Source organism: Mytilus trossulus, chromosome 14 (assembly GCF_036588685.1).
Source record: "Mytilus trossulus isolate FHL-02 chromosome 14, PNRI_Mtr1.1.1.hap1, whole genome shotgun sequence".
In the NCBI taxonomy this organism is placed as follows: Eukaryota; Metazoa; Mollusca; class Bivalvia; order Mytilida; family Mytilidae; genus Mytilus; species Mytilus trossulus.
Genome location: NC_086386.1, coordinates 8502768 through 8520896, shown reverse-complemented (window position 1 = coordinate 8520896; position 18129 = coordinate 8502768). Strand labels below are relative to the sequence as shown.

The following is an 18129-nucleotide window of genomic DNA, read 5'->3' as shown; positions in this document are numbered from 1 at the left end:
ATATGGTGTAGAAGCATAGGTACCGTATATCTTATTACCACCACTGGGTGGATGCCTCTGCGGGTGGATTGTAAGTCCGCAAAGGTACAGTAGCCAGTACTTTGTTACTAACATGAAAATACGTACTAAGTTTTTTTTTAATATTTCGGACTCGAGCATCACTGAAGAAACATTGATCGTCGGAATACGCATCTATTGCGGACAAAATGGTACCGTTTGTGTTATTCTATAATTTGATTTTGATATCGACTGATTCCTTTCAATACATCTCTGGTTCTGAGTGTTTCTGTACGCAGGGAAGAGGGGATTCTTCTAGTACAAAAATAAGAGAAAACCAACCCCTAAAAAGTGCTCTAGATGTCTTCACTTAAACACTAACGATAAAAATTACTCGTCAGCATTGACTTATAAGTTATAAAGAGTAAATGGATTTTGTTTAATATAGTATTTGTTAAAACGGAAACTAACATATTGAATCATATGTGTTGATCTGCAATGGAGACCTGTCACAAATTGTTGAAACGTTTTTTATCAACACTCTCTATGAAGATACGTTTAAAATGAGAACTAATTTAAAGGATCATAATTCGAAAACCGAGCCAATTTTAATGCGCACACAGGCACACATTATCTAACCAGGTGCTCCGCAGGGCGCAGCTTTATACGACCGCAGAGGTTGAACCCTGAACGGTTGGGGAAAGTATGGACACAACATTCAAGCTGGATTCAGCTCTAAATTTGGATTGTGATTAAATAGTTGACACAGCATAGGTTTCTTACACAGAACGAATGTGGTCTTATTAATGAACTTAAAAAAATTGACCCCCCCCCCCCCCATTTTTTGATTTCACATCCCCCTTTCCCTTATTCCAAAACTGACCTCAATTCAAATTTCTAATGGAGTTTGCAAAAATAACTGCTTATTTAAATCTGAATGGTAAAGATTGTTTTAATTTATCAGTTATTAGTAAAAGTGAAAATACATTGTATAGAGTATAAAACAATGATTCAAGTTAATTCAACTACTATTCTGGACAAAGAAAGATAACACAAATGTTCACAGAATATTGAAAATATCTTGCTATTGCACAAATATCTATTCTGGACAAAGAAAGATAACTCCAATTGAAAATTGATTGCTATTGCACAATATTATGCAATTAGATATTTCTTCCTATTGCGCAATACTGTCAATTGAAGATTTCTTGCTATTGAACAATACTGTGCAATTGAAAATTTTGTGCTATTGCACAATACTGTGCAATTGAAAATTTCTTGCTATTGCACAATACTTAATATAATAATTTTGAATCCTGATTTGGACCAAATTGAAAACTTTGCCCATAATCAAAAATCCAAGTACATGTTTAGAATCAGCATATCAAAGAACACCAAGTATTCAATTTTTGTTAAAAACAAACCAAGTTTAATTTTGGACCCTTTGGACCCTAATGTAGACCAATTTGAAAACGGGACCAAAAATTAAGAATCTACAAACACAGTTAGATTCGGCATATGAAAGAACCCCAATTATTTCATTTTTGATGAAATCAAACAAAGTTTAGTTTTGGACCCTTATTTCCAAACTGTTAGGACAAAAACTTCCAAAATCAATCCCAATCTTCCTTTTATGTTCATAAACTTTATGTTTAAATTTCATAGATTTCTATTGACTTATTCTTAAGTGATGGTGTGAAAACCAAGAAAAATGCTTATTTGGGCCCCTTTTTGGCCACTTATTCCTAAACTGTTGGGATCTCAACTCCCAAAATCAATCCCAACCTTCCTTTTGTGTTCATATTCTTGTGTATACATTTCATTGATTTCTATTCATTTATACTACAGTTATTGTGAAAAAAACAAGAATAATGCTTATTTGGGCCCTTTTTTTGGCCCCTTATTCCTAAACAGTTAGAAAAAAACTCACAAAAACAATCCCAACCTGCCTTTTGTGGTCATAAACCTTGTGTCAAAATTTCATAGATTTCTATTTACTTAAACTAAAGTTACTGTGCGAAAACCAAGAAAATGCTTATTTGGGCCCTTTTTGGCCCCTAATTCCTAAAATGTTGGGACCAAAACTCCCAAAATCAATACCAACCTTCCTATAGTGGTCATAAACCTTGTGTTAAAATTTCATAAATTTCTATTCACTTTTACTAAAGTTAGAGTGCGAAAACTAAAAGTATTCGGACGACGACGACGACGACGACGACGACGACGACGACGACGCAGACGACGACGACGACGCAGACGACGACGACGACGCAGACGACGACGACGACGACGCAGACGACGACGACGACGACGCAGACGACGACGACGACGACGACGCAGACGACGACGACGACGACGACGCAGACGACGACGACGACGACGACGCAGACGACGACGACGACGACGACGCAGACGACGACGCCAACGTGATAGCAATATACGACGAAATTTTTTTCAAATTTTGCGGTCGTATAAAAAGCATTACAGGCCCCCATGTGATCTTGAACGATTAATACTCTTGTCTCTAAAAAAAAAGAAACAAACAATCACAAGCTTATTATAACTTAACAAAAACAAACTGAAACCTGAAAAGAATAATTGTTTTTCTACAATTTATTCTGATAAATATAAGTATAACGTTATAGTATTTGGTGAGCAATACACCCGTAAATAATGAGACAATAAAGTAAATTTTATATGTCGCTCTGTCAACTGTCTTTTGCTATTTCGTCGACTTCTAAACGATTGTAACGTTCTTTAAGAAAAGCTAATACTGGTATACATGATACTATACAGCCCATCATACACCACGTGGCCCATTTTGTACCTAAAATTATATAAAAAAAAACATAATGCTATATCAAATATTGCAAGACTTTCATCAAGGAGAGAGGTTTAGCAGAGTATTAACAATAAAGAAATATATCAAAAAAATATTACAAAACTTCCAACATCCAAAATAAATTCAACTTTGGATTCAGGGAAAACCCTCTCAATCAGAATTTTTTCCTTCTCCTTGATGAAAGTTTCTTAAAAAAATAAAAAAAAATAACCACCTTTAATTAATGACGTTCCTTAGAGTAAGTAGTACAAAATTCTTTCTGACAACTCATTGCATCGTACAATGTACACCCATTCGTGTGAAATGTCACAGAGGATGCAAAATTATACATACAAAAAGGGGGACGAAAGACACCAAAGGGACAGTCAAACTCGTAAATCTAAAACAAACTGACAACGCCATGGCTAAAAATGAAAAAGACAAACAGAAAAACAATAGTACACATGACACAACATAGAAAACTAAAGAATAAACAACACGAACCCCACCAAAAACTGGGGGTGATCTCAGGTGCTCCGGAAGGGTAAGCAGATCCTGCTCCACATGCGGCACCCGTCGTGTTGCTTATGTGATTACAAATCCGGTAAATAGTCTAATTCGGTAGGTCAAATTCATGAAAGGGAAGGGGATTGTAGTTACGACGTAAGGAACATATCCGATATCATTTGTGAAACGGTTATTCCATAACGGTCAACCAACTCGTGATGGCGTCCGTAAAATATACATACAAATGGAGCTTGACGAACTAAATGAATATCAAGTAAATCACATGATGTATAATAATTATGCTTTGTTTATTCCTACATGACATTATTGTGACTAGGATACCTGTCCTAGGAATTTGTTAGTTGAATAAATATTAATTATTGCATCCAGCTCTAGATCAAACGTACTAACCAATATTTGGAATCATTTGTATGGCTAGGAATATAACTCCACCAACATTGCAACCACATGTCATCACCAGGTTAGTGGTGCCCTCCGGAACCGGATATGCTGCTTCACACGCCATCTCAAAGAACAGTGGCAAGGTTGATGTCAGGAACATTGTTCCCATTATTATGGATGCATATAACATAACTATGAAAAGACTGATTATACGAAAAGTAACAACGTGAAGTTTCAGTGTTGCTGTTGTTCCGTGTTGCTAATGTGTGTCCCTCTGTTTTAGTTTGTAAATCGGTTTATGACTTTTGAACAGCGGTGTACTACTGTTGCCTTTTTTATTCATACTTTATGGCATCTTCATTTTTAAAGTTGTGCAGTAAGATATTTGTGTACGGCAATGTAAAATTCAAATCTGAATGAAAGTATTTCAGTTTAAAAAAAAAGTGTCCGGAATTTACTTGTATGTCTGTATATGGACTGTATCTTGTCATGTTTGAAAGCACCAGCGCAATAAATAGTTTATCATAATGTTTTTGTAACTTACTTATTTTAGAAGGGCTTGCGTATGGAGAAATCGAAACTTTAATTTTAATTTATGCTCTACAACAAGCATTCTTAACGGTTTTTATTATAGCGTCACCGATGAGTCTATGTAGATGAAACGCGAATCTGTCGTACAAACATTAATGTCAGAACCTATTAGGAGTTTATTTATCTATTATTTCATTAAATAATGATACAAACTTACATGTAGAACTGTGAATAACACCTTCAACGAGGAATATAAACCATACAAAACACCCGGATGAACATATGTATAGAAATAACAACAGTAATCTCATGTGGCGAGTAAATATATCAGAAAATCTGAAATACACCAAAGTTAGAATTGTAGAACAAAATCATAATCTGATTTCTGACGTTTTCATACCAATGTTTTAAATACATAAGTTTAGGAGGGGCACTTTTTGAAATAAAAATATCTGACGTCAATAATTGATAGATTTGTTGATGGTTGCTTAACATCCTGTGGCAAATATTTCATGCAAATTCAGGACGATGGACCATAATTGACCATAAGTTATACTGAAATGTTTATGGCTTAAAGAATATTTTTTTTTATTTCTTTTGTAAAAAGGAACTTCCGAATCACCCGAGTTCAACTGCAGTACGTTTCTGATGGGGTTCAAATTCATCAACCCTTAACCTATTCAGTTCATTGTGTTTCACAATGCTGTTCTATTCGACTTTTTGTTTTTAACTGCCTCCTTGGTATACGCACCTGATATTACAAAAACTTTCCAATGACGCTAAATATAAAGATGTGAAAACAATTGTGCTGATAAATTTGATTAATGTTCATATTTAGTTTTATTGGTTTTGTGTAGAAATTATTTTTACTTACTTAGCAAAAACGAGTGACGCAAGACATCCTGCGATTAATGAATAAAATCCAAGCCACCCAGCTTCATTCTATAAAAATTCTGATAATAATTGTTATATTCCAAGGTACGTACTCGATATGTTTATTGGTCTATATAACAAAATAAGTAGAGTGTACTTTGACAAACGTAATTATTTTTGTAATTTCATATTCAGGCAATTGGTAAGAAATTGAAAATGCGGTGACTGCTTGCAAAAGAAACATTTATTCATCATTTAACTTATTTCAACAATTAATTTCATCAGTTAACTTATTTCAACAAAAATTGACCATAAAGCGATAAGACTTAAGCGAGTTGACCATTTTGTCAGTAAATAAAGTTTACCATGTGTTCAATTTAAAATGACCTTTGTATGAAATTCTTAAATTGGTCTTCGTTGCATTGAACGCAAATATTTTTTACTCTAATACTTTGTTTTCGGATTCTTTTAGTCTGAGTGCTTCATCGATAAAAAGTAAAATAACAAAATATCGAACTGCAAGGAAAATTCAAAACAGCTCAACCACATCAAACAAAGAGAACACGACTGTCATATTCATGACTTTAAATTACTTTAACACTGTTTTTAATGCTGGTCATATATATTGTATAGATACCTCTGAAATATTGTGTGGCTTTAAGATAACATCTAACACTCCTCGCCAACAACCAAAAACACCTTGAGAAAGACCAAACGTCACAAAAATCAACCAGAATTTCACATTTCTGGAAAATGTAGTTTTTTTCATAAAAACATATAAAACTGGGTATAATGGAAAGTATATGAAGATCACGTTTATATCTGTTGGATAAATACACTAAATGTAATTTATTGTTTTGGGTTTTGTTAGTCATATGTCGATCTGAGTCGAGCATTTCCAACTGATTTTTACGGTACGTTCTCATATGGTTAGGTAATACTTCCACTCAAAAAATATTCAACATCGCCATACTTTCATTTGCCTTCCTAATTTATAAGCCTGTAATTCAGTGCAGTTATGGTTTGTTGCTGTATGCTATATTTGTTATGATTTATATTATATACAATGTAATAAAATTGAGAAACGAAATGGGGAATGTGGCAAAGCATCAACAACCCGACCATAGAGCAGAACACAGCCGAAGGCCACCAATGGGTCTTCAGTGTAGCAAGAAACTCCCGCACCGGAGGCGTCCTTCAGCTGGCCCCTTGAAAAATGTATACTAGAACAGTGATAATGGACGTCATACTAAACTCCGAATTATACACAAGAAACTAAAATTAAAATTACACAAGACTAACAAAGGGCAGAGGCTCCTGACTTGGGACAGGCGCAAACTTAAGGCGAGGTTAAACATGTTTATGAAGTCTGACTTCTAGCAGTCAACTGACATGCCAGCTCCAGACTCCAATTAAACTGATTGACAGATTATGTCTTCATCATATGAATATCAGGCACAATCTCTCCCGTAAGGGCTTATGTATCATACTAACATAACATATATGAGAAGAACATAACCCGTGTCATGCCAACAACTGTTTTTTTAAAAGATAACTTGTGTTTAGTTCCGATGCAAAGACCCTATAAGTGAATCAATATTAAAGCCAACATATGCTATCTTTAATGACCGGACAACAATATCGTAACTATGTCCCTTCTTAATAAGTCTGTTTAAAGGTTTTGTAAGCTTATGAGGTGAATACTGACATTTTTATGCTTTGTAAAGAGTATTACCATAAAAGATTGTGAAATACATGAACGTATAAGATGTCTGCATGTTGAGTTATACTTACGAATTATTTTCGTGTACCGCTGATAAAATTTAGTAAATGTTTTGAATAGTTTGTGATATCGAAAACCCTAGTGTAATAATTTTTCAGTTATACATAAATTTATCTCGCTAAAATCTAAAACGTTGACGGTTGTAACACATACACGAGCGAATCGTGCAAGTTGAGATACATAAACACCATAAGCTGGTGATATCTTAAAATGAATAATAAACGATAAGAAATGAAAAATCATCTCTTTTATCATAAATTTAAGTTTCTCTAATTTGCATATTTGGTCATGCAGGAGTCGTTTTAATAAAGCCTGCTATACAATATTGGTTTAGATAATTGTTGAAAGCAATATTGTGACATACTAGCATAATAATTCTTCAAATCCACGTCATTTGTTTCTTTTTGTTGATAGTTGTTTCATGTTCAATCATACCTCATCTCCTCATTTCGATCTTAGGAACTATAGATAAATCGCTAAGACGGTAGTGGAGTAAGAATCCATAAGACAACTTGAGGTCATCATACTTGGCTATTTTATCTTAAAGCTGAGAATCAATTGCAAACGGAAAGTTGCAAACCATTTTGTCAAAAGAGGTATACCTGTTTTATTTGTCATGAAAATATATTTTTGAATTCCCCTTAACTGGTAAACATGGGTCTGAGGTTTTGTCAGCAAATATTTAATAGAAAATATCTGAGTAAGAAGCGCATAATCCTTAAGGTAGGTTATAACAAAGAAATGGAAACCACTGATTATTTCTGACAACCTACCTTAATAGAACTGTAATACCAGAACTGAAATCTAAACGTCCTACCGACGCTGATAACGTGGGTGGTAGTTTCGGCTTTGTCGGATAATATACTAACATCAATACAAAAGCAGCACCGACAAAACACAAATCTGAAAGAAAAATAACACAACGCAATGGTAAGATAACAAGGGAAAAAACGGCAAAACTCATTAATTGATTTTCATGAAATTGTACATTGCTTTGTTTATAATTAAGGTTTTTGTACTTACAGTACATCATGTAACTGTGGATATCTTTACGTTCAGATGTTATCTCGGTTTCTGAAAAATACACACAAAAATATACATTGTGAAAAGTAAACAGGTTTTTAAGCAAAGCTTTCACTTATTTGACAACCTAACTGGTAAACGTTTCTTAAAATTTTAAAAGAGTTAATTGTATACATCATCTTGACAAATACTTACTGTACCAAAGCAAAGTAATTTTAGAGAATGGGATTGTATTTGATTATTACAATGATATTGAGATTGAATAAGGTTGATTCTTCAATTTTAGTCCGTTGCTAAAAACAATTCATCAATAGAGCTTATTTCCGATGCAAACAACACGCAATAATAGAGCAACTCATTTGAAATCAGATTGGCTTAAAAAAAATATTGTTACTACAAGGAGAAAGCAAGTAATTTACAAAACTTACGATTAGTGCAGTTGTGCATGATGTTTCCAATGAAAATGCTGCAAATATAATTGAAAGAAATTGTTTTCCTCTTTTTATATCAAAAAGGTCGATGTTTATGTATATAAAGAAACAAAAGATGTACTTCATCTGAATTTAAATCTTTTATAGTCTGTTTAATACGGGGTTTTTTTTCAATGTTGAAGACCTTATGATGACTCATTTTGGTCACAATTGCAACTTTGTAATTGTTTGGCTTTATACAAATTTTGATATGAGCGCACTGATGAGTCTTGTGTAGACGAAACGCGCGTCTGGCGTACTAAATTCTAATCCTGGTACCTAATATAACTATTAGATAATATGAACCGTTAGTACTATAATTAAGATTTAAAATTATCATTATGATTATGAAAAGAAGAAAATATATAATAGAAACACAAATAAAATAGGGACGAAAGATACCAGAAGGACAGTCAAACTCATAAATCGAAACTAAACTGACAACGCCATGGCTAAAAAAAAGACAAACATACAAACAATGGTACACATGACACGATAAAGAAAACTAAAGACTAAACAACACTCACCTGCTTCTCTTGTGTACAGTCTTGTTGTCATGACAATCTCTTAATGGAACGAAATAAGGCCCTACAATAGATTTAAAGGTTAAAATATAGATATAAATTGTACATGAACACATTTGGACAAAATCATTAAATTACATATCGTTGTAGATCTTAACAATACTTTGACTGTTTACAGTATACATATTTTTTCAACGTTCTTCATCATACGTCACTGTCCCAACAAACTGAGTTTAAAACGCATACCTTTCGTTATATATTCTCAAAGAAATTAATCTTAGATTGCGTTTCAACCAACACATCTTGTACTGTTTAATAAATCATAAAAGCTGTATGAACAAATGTCATTCCTTAATGTTGTAAATATCTAGGCTGATATTAATTTCAACTTATCTAGTATATCAACTGCGGACAATTTAAAGTTGCAACACAACAAATGAATAAATGAATAAATAAAAATATAAATTCACATACCCAGTATAAATGCTAGACCCGGTCCTAAACTACTTAATACAGAATTCAGTGCAGTGGCAGTAGTTCTTTCGTTAGCAGGAAACCATAGGGCTGACAGAACAGGTGGAGCACCAAAAGCTATTGGTCCACCTAAACCATTTAGAAACTGCCCAATATTGCTTGTCCTAAAAAATTACAATACAGTTTTACCTCAACATATATTTGATTCACTTAAAATTGATTTACGTTATAAGTATAATGATGCTACTACATTTGCATGAGTAGAAATAAACGAAAGGTCAGAATCGATTATTCCATGAATTGTTTGCTTATTGTCTTGTAGCAAGAATTTGTTCATTTTCCGGAGAGTAAATTTTATGAATCTGCTTAGTAAAATATTTGAACTGATGATGCAAGTACATATCAGGTTGACTTTGCCTTTTGTTGCAAGTCTATAGGTGGAAACACTTCTCTGTTATCCAATATAACAAACTCATAGAGATATCGTGACATACTAAAATGTCTTTTTATCATGTCGTCGCTGGGATTCTAAAATGTTGTATAAGACTTGTTTGGCTAAAAATACTTTTTGACACAAATGGTCTGGGCGGGAGGAAATCTTTGGTATTACAAAATAGCATACAGTTAGACCAGTCTAAACGTTTGAAATAAGACATATTACAAAATTCCCAATGTCAGTTGTTTGTAAAGTTTGCTTCCAAAATATTGTATGAAAGTTTGAAAATAGTTGAATAATGGCTTTTGGAATGAAATAATTGTACATTTCTTTATTTCTGTGAAAATAATTTAATTTCTCGGATAATCCTGAAATGTCAAAGTTTTTATTCCACTGCTATCTACAAAAATGTTCAAGTTCACATACGACATTTTGGAAACATGCATTTGTCAAAAATTATTAATCCTATTTATGAGACATTTTTGTCTTGAAAAATTTGTAATTTACAACATTTTAGAAGCCCAGCGACGCTTATAACTTCCATTAATTTGAAGACATCAAAATATGTAATTCTTTTTATTATTTTAATAAGAAAAAAGGTTTTCAAAAAGTGGTATATCGTAAATTGGTTTGCCGCCAACAGTTGCATACAAAACTAATGTATGAGTACCTTATCCAGTAGAACTGGTGATGTAAGTACACATCAATATAACAAACTCAAAGAGATATCGTGACATACAAATTCTTTTTTATCATGTGACTTATAAAATGAAACAAATCGAATTTCAGAGCAATTGAAACATTCAACTCGCCTCTAAAGTAAACCTATTACATCTTATAAAGTACTTTTATAATAAACTGCTATTTATAATTACCACGTGACATAAGACGGATCGGTTGTGAAACATCGTACAGCAGCACCAAGAAGTACCAGAAATGTAGCTAGCAAAGATGCAACTCGAATACCTGAAAAGTAATCAAATATTATAGAGTCATCACTGTATGTAAAACGTTTTCGTTATGTTTCTAAAATGTATCACATCTAAGGTATAAGAGAACTATTATGTAGTAAGAAAAATATACTAATAAGCGTATAGACCAAACACCTGTTATTCCTATCAATCTGGGAATGCCCTTAAAACATATAACATTAATAATATTTTACAATTGTATATCGTTATACAGTAAAGCAAATAAAGATGTACCTTTCTTTTCTATCAGCCAAATAAATGGGAGGGTTGATAGAATCGATGAAATGGGTCCCCATGCTGTAAGCAAAGCTATATCTGAGTCTTTCCAATCGAATGCGTCCTCTGTTGTTGCTGAAATTGGTCCATAAATGTTCCATGATCCACCTTGAGACATAGCACACAGAGAGAATACTACAAGAACGTACCAACGACGTTTATAAAGTTTGGTTCTCGGCGTCGCCTCGTCTGTGTTTATTACAACATTTTGATTGCATTTGTCGTCAATAACAGTAACTGTTTCTGTGTTAAACGCACCAGTATTATCACTATCACATAGAAGCGGCTCACGTTCATGTTCCATGGTGTCTAACACTTACTTTGTCATACCATCATATGATCCTGACGCATTTACTTATTGATGTTGTTTGTAATGCTCTTCATTTATAGGACATTTGTGTATTACATCGATTCGAATATATTTATACACAAATGTAAAGAGTTTAACTTTATAAATGTATATACAAATGTAAATGTTTTACTGCATAAACATGATAAAGACGATAAAGTTATCATTTCCATATTACACCTGCAGTGTGTGTGTACATGTTTGATAAACATATATCCCGTATCATTCAGTATACATTTCTAACTAGAAGCGGACTAAACCACATTTATTGTGAATGGTTAAGTTTGAGAAACTTAATATCCAGTGGCAAATATTTCTTGAATGTCAAGGACCGTAATAAATTACCGACAAAAGCAATAGGCAGGTCCTGTAATACTAACAGCAATTTTGCCTTGCAACATGCCGTCTACGGGCCCTTCATAAAGTTATTGCAAGTTTCTTAACGTGCAAAGGCGAGACAATAGTCTCTCTACACGAAACATCAGCCAGATCAGGAAGCATAGAGCGCAACCGCCGACAACCTAAATATCCAAGTTAAACGTGTAAAATGTAATTACAAACATTATTGTCAAAGATATTTTTTGTCGACGTATGCGCTCTTTGTTTCCTTCCAAATATTCAATGGAAATTAACCCATTTTCACTGTTTTGTTGTGGAAATCAAAATGGATACCATTTGTGACGTCATGAATAAAACGCTGGAACATTAATTTGCAACAAAGACTAAGTTCCTTTCTAGTCACGGTATAATCTATCATTTATTGTGATATTGGTCAATAAATCCCAATTTTAAAATTTAGGCTAAAAAAGGGGTAATTTTAGGGCCTTATCGAACCTACTCCTTGTTGTCCCAAATCTGACTGGTCGTGGCTGCGAACTTGTACATCTCGTACGGCCGGGGTTAAACTGCCGAATGGAAGACATAAGATGCCGCATTTCTTTCCCGCAGTCATTCATGAGTTTATTTGATGATAAAAGAATAAACAAGTAATTCAAAAAACTATATTATAATGAAATCATGTTTTTTTTTATTTCCATAGATATAGGAAGATGTGGTGTGAGTGCCAATGAGACAACTCTCCATCCAAATAACAATTTAAAAATTAAACCATTATAGGTTAAAGTACGGCCTTCAAGTTTGTTGATATCTGATATTTGTTTTGAGCATGTAGTTTTATGTTCCTCAAGAAGTCCAATGCATTTCCGAAATCTTGTAAGGGTCTGGTTTGGGGTCTTTCATTGCAATGTTCTAATTGAGGCATAATTTCTCTATTCTTGGTATTTTTCGTTCTTTCTTCTCTATTCCTTATATTTCATTATCTCATAATAATCATATTTGTCTCCATTATTTTCATTTTTAAGTGTGTGTAGATTTGATTCTTTATTCTATATTCAGTAATCTTTTCCATACCCTCTTTTATCTTATCGTCATTTCGGTCAATACGTAACAGATATGGCACCAAAAGTTAAGAACAGTCTTTTCCTATTATTGCTGCTTGTCAACTTTGTGTTTTGCGAAAATAGCTCTGATGGAATTTGGACAAAGGAACAACTATATTATCTAGAGAATCTCAAAAGAGAAATAGGTATGTTTGCTATATCCCGTGAAATACCTCATTACTCATTGACACATTAATTCGAATCCAAGCCGACAATCCTCCATTTCTCCACAATGCTGCTGCGTAATAGAGAATCAGGAATTACAAATAATAAAGTCGTTAGTTTGACCCGGTTTCCATCACTCAAGATGATCACGCTACCATTTTATATGCTGACTTCATGCAGGAACTTCTTAGGAAGAAGGATAAGAAGTTATCAATATTCTTTAACTCTACTTTCCGCTATATAGATGATGTTCTTTCATTGAACAATTCAAAATTCGGTAACTATGTGTAACGCATCTATCCCATTGAACTAGAGATAAAGGATACTACAGATACAGTTAAGTCTGGTAACGCATTTTCTTTCACGATCGAAATAATACGTTGCTTGATCTTTCACGATCAAGTTTGGTGGAAATTCAACAAATTCAAGGTTTTCATAAACAAATTAATGCTTTTAATGGAATAACCAAGGATTTGTATAGTGAGAAGGATTGGAATCTCGCGAGCAGTTTGCATTGGCTGTATATAAAAAGTTGCGTATACGAGATTTTGGCGAGATTAACCGTGATGCATCTCGTTTGTCGTTTTATGTCATCCATTAACAGTTAAATTCGTGTCGCATCAAGATTAAAGTCAGCCTATTGTAAGTATAATATAAATATTTGCATGCTAATGATACTTTTATATGTAACCTTATGTCAGTTCAGATTAAGAAATCAATTAAAATCGTTACAATACGCATTATTTGCAGCTAAATTGACTATGCAAATTATCTCCTGGTCATCGCCATAATCCCGCCCAAAAAGGCTGTCCGAACCCCATTTTTGAGTTCAATCTCCTCCTTCAAAATGAGAAATTATGTGAAAAAACTTTAATAATATGAAATAAATGTGTTTAATACGTGAACAGTTCAAATAATATGGTGAAAGGTGCTTTGGTTGTTGTTATTTTGATGAATGTTTCAGGCCGACGTGTCCAAAATGGCTCCGCATCAGTGCAAAGTAGGATGGGCTTAGATAAAATCAATAAAGTATCTCATTTAGTCGATTTCAGCTATGAAACGTAATTATTTCATTTCAGTATAGTTTGTTTGGTGTTCTTTAAAAAAAAAAGTGCTTGTAAATTGATAACGTGTGCTATTATCATCGTTTTAAAATACCACTACGGTCACCAGATGCATCCAAATGTCGTCATTATGGGCGGGATCAAATTAACATAAATTAACTTCCTTGATCTCGAATTTTCTGAGAAAACGTGATGGAAATGTTTACATCTATAATTGCTACAGTGTCAAATTGGGTGTTAACAACAAAGGTACTGTATTTCTTAACAGAATTATGCATTTTAAAACGACCTTTTGTGCATATTGTGAGATCTCACTATATACAAATCCTTGGACATATCAAGGATTTGTATAGTGATAAAGATTGGCATATGTATCCTAGAGGTCGGAGAGAAGCACTTGGCAGTCATATATTTACCTGTTTACCCTTTTTCATATTGCTTCTTTTTGTGTTTACTATAACTATAGTGAGAATTTCTACCCTACTAGAATTATATATTAATGATCTGTTACTAAGGTTTCAGGAGGTGGGTAAATCAGAATGTTCTTAAAATAATTTTGATGTCAGAAACGGCTCATAGTGGCAAATCCAGCCATTTGATATAGGGGTTCCCAACCCAGGACAAGGGCCAACTATACGTCCCAATTCAAATGCATTGACCCTCCCAAAAAAATGGGGGAATACTGAACCCTCTGAACTCTCCCCTGGATCCGCCACTGGCTCATGCTCATGTTTTGTCTGTTGTTATTTACATTTTATATGACATTTTATCCAAATCTTTGGTCTATACAAAATCACAAGCTGATGTAAATAACAGAAAGGACAGTCTGCAAATTTTAAGTTTGTCTCAAGTTGCTGTTCAATTGTTACATATATGTTTGCACCTGTCCTAAGTCAGGAATCTGATATACAGTAGTTGTCGTTTGTTTATGTAATATATATACGTGTTTCTCGTTTTGTTTATATAGATTAGAACGTTGGTTTTCCCGTTTGAATGGTTTTAAACTAGTAATTTTGGGGCCCTTTATAGCTTGTTGTTCGGTGTGAGCCAAGGCTCCGTGTTGAAGGCCGTACTTTAACCTATAATGGTTTAATTTTTAAATTGTTATTTGGATGGAGAGTTGTCTCATTGGCACTCACACCACATCTTCCTATAACTATTTGATTTAAATGTTCAGTATGTACATGTTTTTGTATACATGTTAAGAGTTTGCATGTATGTATGTAAGTAAATCCATCTGTTTACAAGTTTACAGTTAAAACTTTAATTGTCTGAATAAATTTAGAAACTACTTTGGGATAACCAAAAGTGTAAATATATATATGTTTTTCAAACATTTAGTATTGGCAAGGATTTGTATATCACTATACAAATCCTTGGTATTGGTCTTTTTTTATAATAATAATTTTATTTGCAAAAATACACCCATATGGGTCAAGCAAACACAAATACAACATTTAATACAGACAGTGAAGAATAAAGGATTACTGTACAACTGTTGAAAAGATTGCATATGGTGTGCATGGTGTGATTTCTGTGAAAATATATAACTTTTACAAAAACATAATTTAAGGGCCCACTATTCAAAATGGTCAGACATGTTAAAGGTGTAAAATGCCTAGATAATTTCTTATACTTCAGAGGAGCACAATACTTGTACGTACGGTACAATGTATGGTAATTTTGAGAGGACATTTACCTTCTTTTACATTCATTGAATGTAAAATAAATATTTATTTGTATTTTTCACGCCGTATTTTTTCATATTATGTTCAGACAGGAAATTTATTTTTATTTACATATCGCATATAGACAATCATGCCAAATATGTAATCTTAATTTATAACAGTCAGTGATATTGTCTGCCTTAAATAAGGGGAGAATAAAGGCTTTTTCCCATGGAGAAGAATCCCAATTTGAGAAAAAAAATTACTTAAAATTATTCCCAAACAGTGCAGTCTCAGTAGTAACTTTGCATGAATTCAAACTGAAAAACACTCAAATAAATGAAAGGTTGTCTGAATTATGAGTCCCTTCAAAATTCCTTAGTAAGAACCCTGTATAAATAGATATAAGAAGATGTGGTGTGAGTGCCAATGAGACCACTCTCCATCCAGAAAACAATTAATAAAAGTGAACCACTATACAAATCCTTGGAATAACATACTTTAATTTTACTGTACTATCAGATACACCAAAGATTAAATTTCAAATATATCATGCTATTCTGAAATATGACCATTATAAAATGTGCCCCTCTACTTGCTGACTTGTTTCTTTATTATTATGAGGCTGACTTCATGCAGGAACTTCTTAGGAAGAAGGATAAGAAGTTAGCAATATCCTTTAACTCTACTTTCCGCTATATAGATGACGTTCTTTCACTAAACAATTCAAAATTGGGTGCCTATGTGGATCGCATCTATCCCATCGAATTGGAGATAAAGGATACTACAGATACAGTTAAGTCGGCCTTATATCTTGACTTACATCTAGAAATTAACAATGAGGGTCGGTTGAAAACAAAACTTTACGACAAAAGAGATGATTTCAGCTTTCCAATTGTGAACTTTCCATTTCTAAGTAGCAACATTCCAGCAGCACCTGCATACGGGTTATGTATCTCCAAATTAATACCATACTCCCGTTCTTGCATTTCCTTTCATGATTGTCTTGATAAAGGGTTGCTGCTCACAAGGAAGCTATTAAACCAAGAGTTCCAAATGGTGAAGTTGAAATCATTCCTTCGTAAATTTTACGGACGCCATCACGAGTTGGTTGACCGTTATGGAATAACCATTTCACAAATGATATCGGATATGTTCCTTACGTCGTAACTACAATACCCTTCCCTTACATGAATGTGAACTACCGATTTAGACTATTTACCGGATTGATTATCACATAAGCAACACGACGGGTGCCACATGTGGAGCAAGATCTGCTTACCCTTCCGGAGCACATGAGATCACCCCTAGTTTTTAGTGGGGTTCGTGTTGTTTATTCTTTAGTTTTCTATGTTGTGTCATGTGTACTCCTTTTCTCATGTCTTTTTCTTTTTGAAGCCATGTTTATTTTCGATCTTTTAGTTTGAATGTATCTATTATTACATATTTTGTTTTTAAAAAAACATCATCATCATCATTATAGAAAATTTGAATATTTATAATTACCACGTGACGTATGCTGGATCTGTTGTAATACATCTCGCAACTGCCCCCATGAGAGTCAGAAATGTTGCTGTTAAAGAGGCAACATGGATCCCTAAAATGTCACATGCATTAACGTTCACTGAGTCTGTCTTGTGCTGTGCTGAGACCAAATAAGATGTATCTGCGTTCGTTGTATATATTCTCATATTTTTACATTTATGACGTCTTTGATCGAAGTAACGTTAGTATGATATGTTTTAGAATTATTATTCCTGTTTGCCATACATTACATGTACATTTTACAGCGAAAACTTCTGACAAATAATAAATAAAGGTGTCATTTGGTCTCTTGTGGAAGGTTGTCTCATTGGTAATCATACCACATCTTCTTTTTATATAAGATACTTTGTTCGTTTTGATTTGAAATTCGTTGATCTTCTCCGGTATTTGTGTCCTTCCATTCATCATTATATTGTTATCGACACCAACATTTCATTCAAACCGCCCAAACAGCAGGAAAATGCTACAAATTTATAAAACAGAAAGCAAATAAAACGAGTTAACTATTGAAGGGGAATCATCGTCACAGTCAGTAGGTAGTCAAGAGTAATTAAACCATGACAGTAAAACAGATCATGTACATTTATGCATGTGTGTGCAATGATTTATAACAGTATTTATGAAAATTAAGTTTTTGTTTACCTTTCGTTTCTATCAGCCAAGCGAATTGAAAGGTTGTTATTAAATACGCTATTGGTCCCCATGCCGTAAGCAATGATATATCTGAATCTCTCCAACCAAATGCGTTCTCTGTTGTAGCTGAAATAAGACCATAAATATTCTATTTTTTCAATTTATAATCCTAGTACCTT

At 33.5% G+C, this 18129-nt stretch overlaps 1 protein-coding gene across 1 annotated transcript; it reads right to left on the bottom strand.

Moving 5' to 3' along the window:
* Positions 1-2595: 2595 nt before the first annotated feature.
* LOC134695943 (solute carrier family 49 member 4 homolog) lies at positions 2596-11560 on the bottom strand. The gene is made up of 12 exons (XM_063557433.1): positions 11047-11560; positions 10717-10807; positions 9406-9569; positions 8935-8995; positions 8366-8403; positions 7938-7988; positions 7688-7817; positions 5769-5877; positions 5133-5200; positions 4476-4594; positions 3737-3919; positions 2596-2824 (listed from the first exon to the last, which is right to left on the bottom strand). Exons 1-12 carry the CDS (start codon positions 11390-11392, stop codon positions 2706-2708), a joined length of 1479 nt encoding a protein of 492 aa, XP_063413503.1. The 5' UTR covers positions 11393-11560; the 3' UTR covers positions 2596-2705.
* Between the last annotated feature and the right edge of the window lie 6569 nt (positions 11561-18129).

Excerpts from the sequence above, each read along its gene's own strand:
- LOC134695943 (XM_063557433.1), bottom strand. The coding sequence starts at position 11,392 with ATGGAACATGAACGTGAGCCGCTTCTATGTGATAGTGATAATACTGGT. Across the intron at positions 8,404-8,934 it reads ACTGTACACAAGAGAAGCAG|CATTTTCATTGGAAACATCA; the intron begins GTGAGTGTTGTT and ends TTATATTTGCAG. Across the intron at positions 7,818-7,937 it reads CCACAGTTACATGATGTACT|ATTTGTGTTTTGTCGGTGCT; the intron begins GTAAGTACAAAA and ends TTTTTCTTTCAG.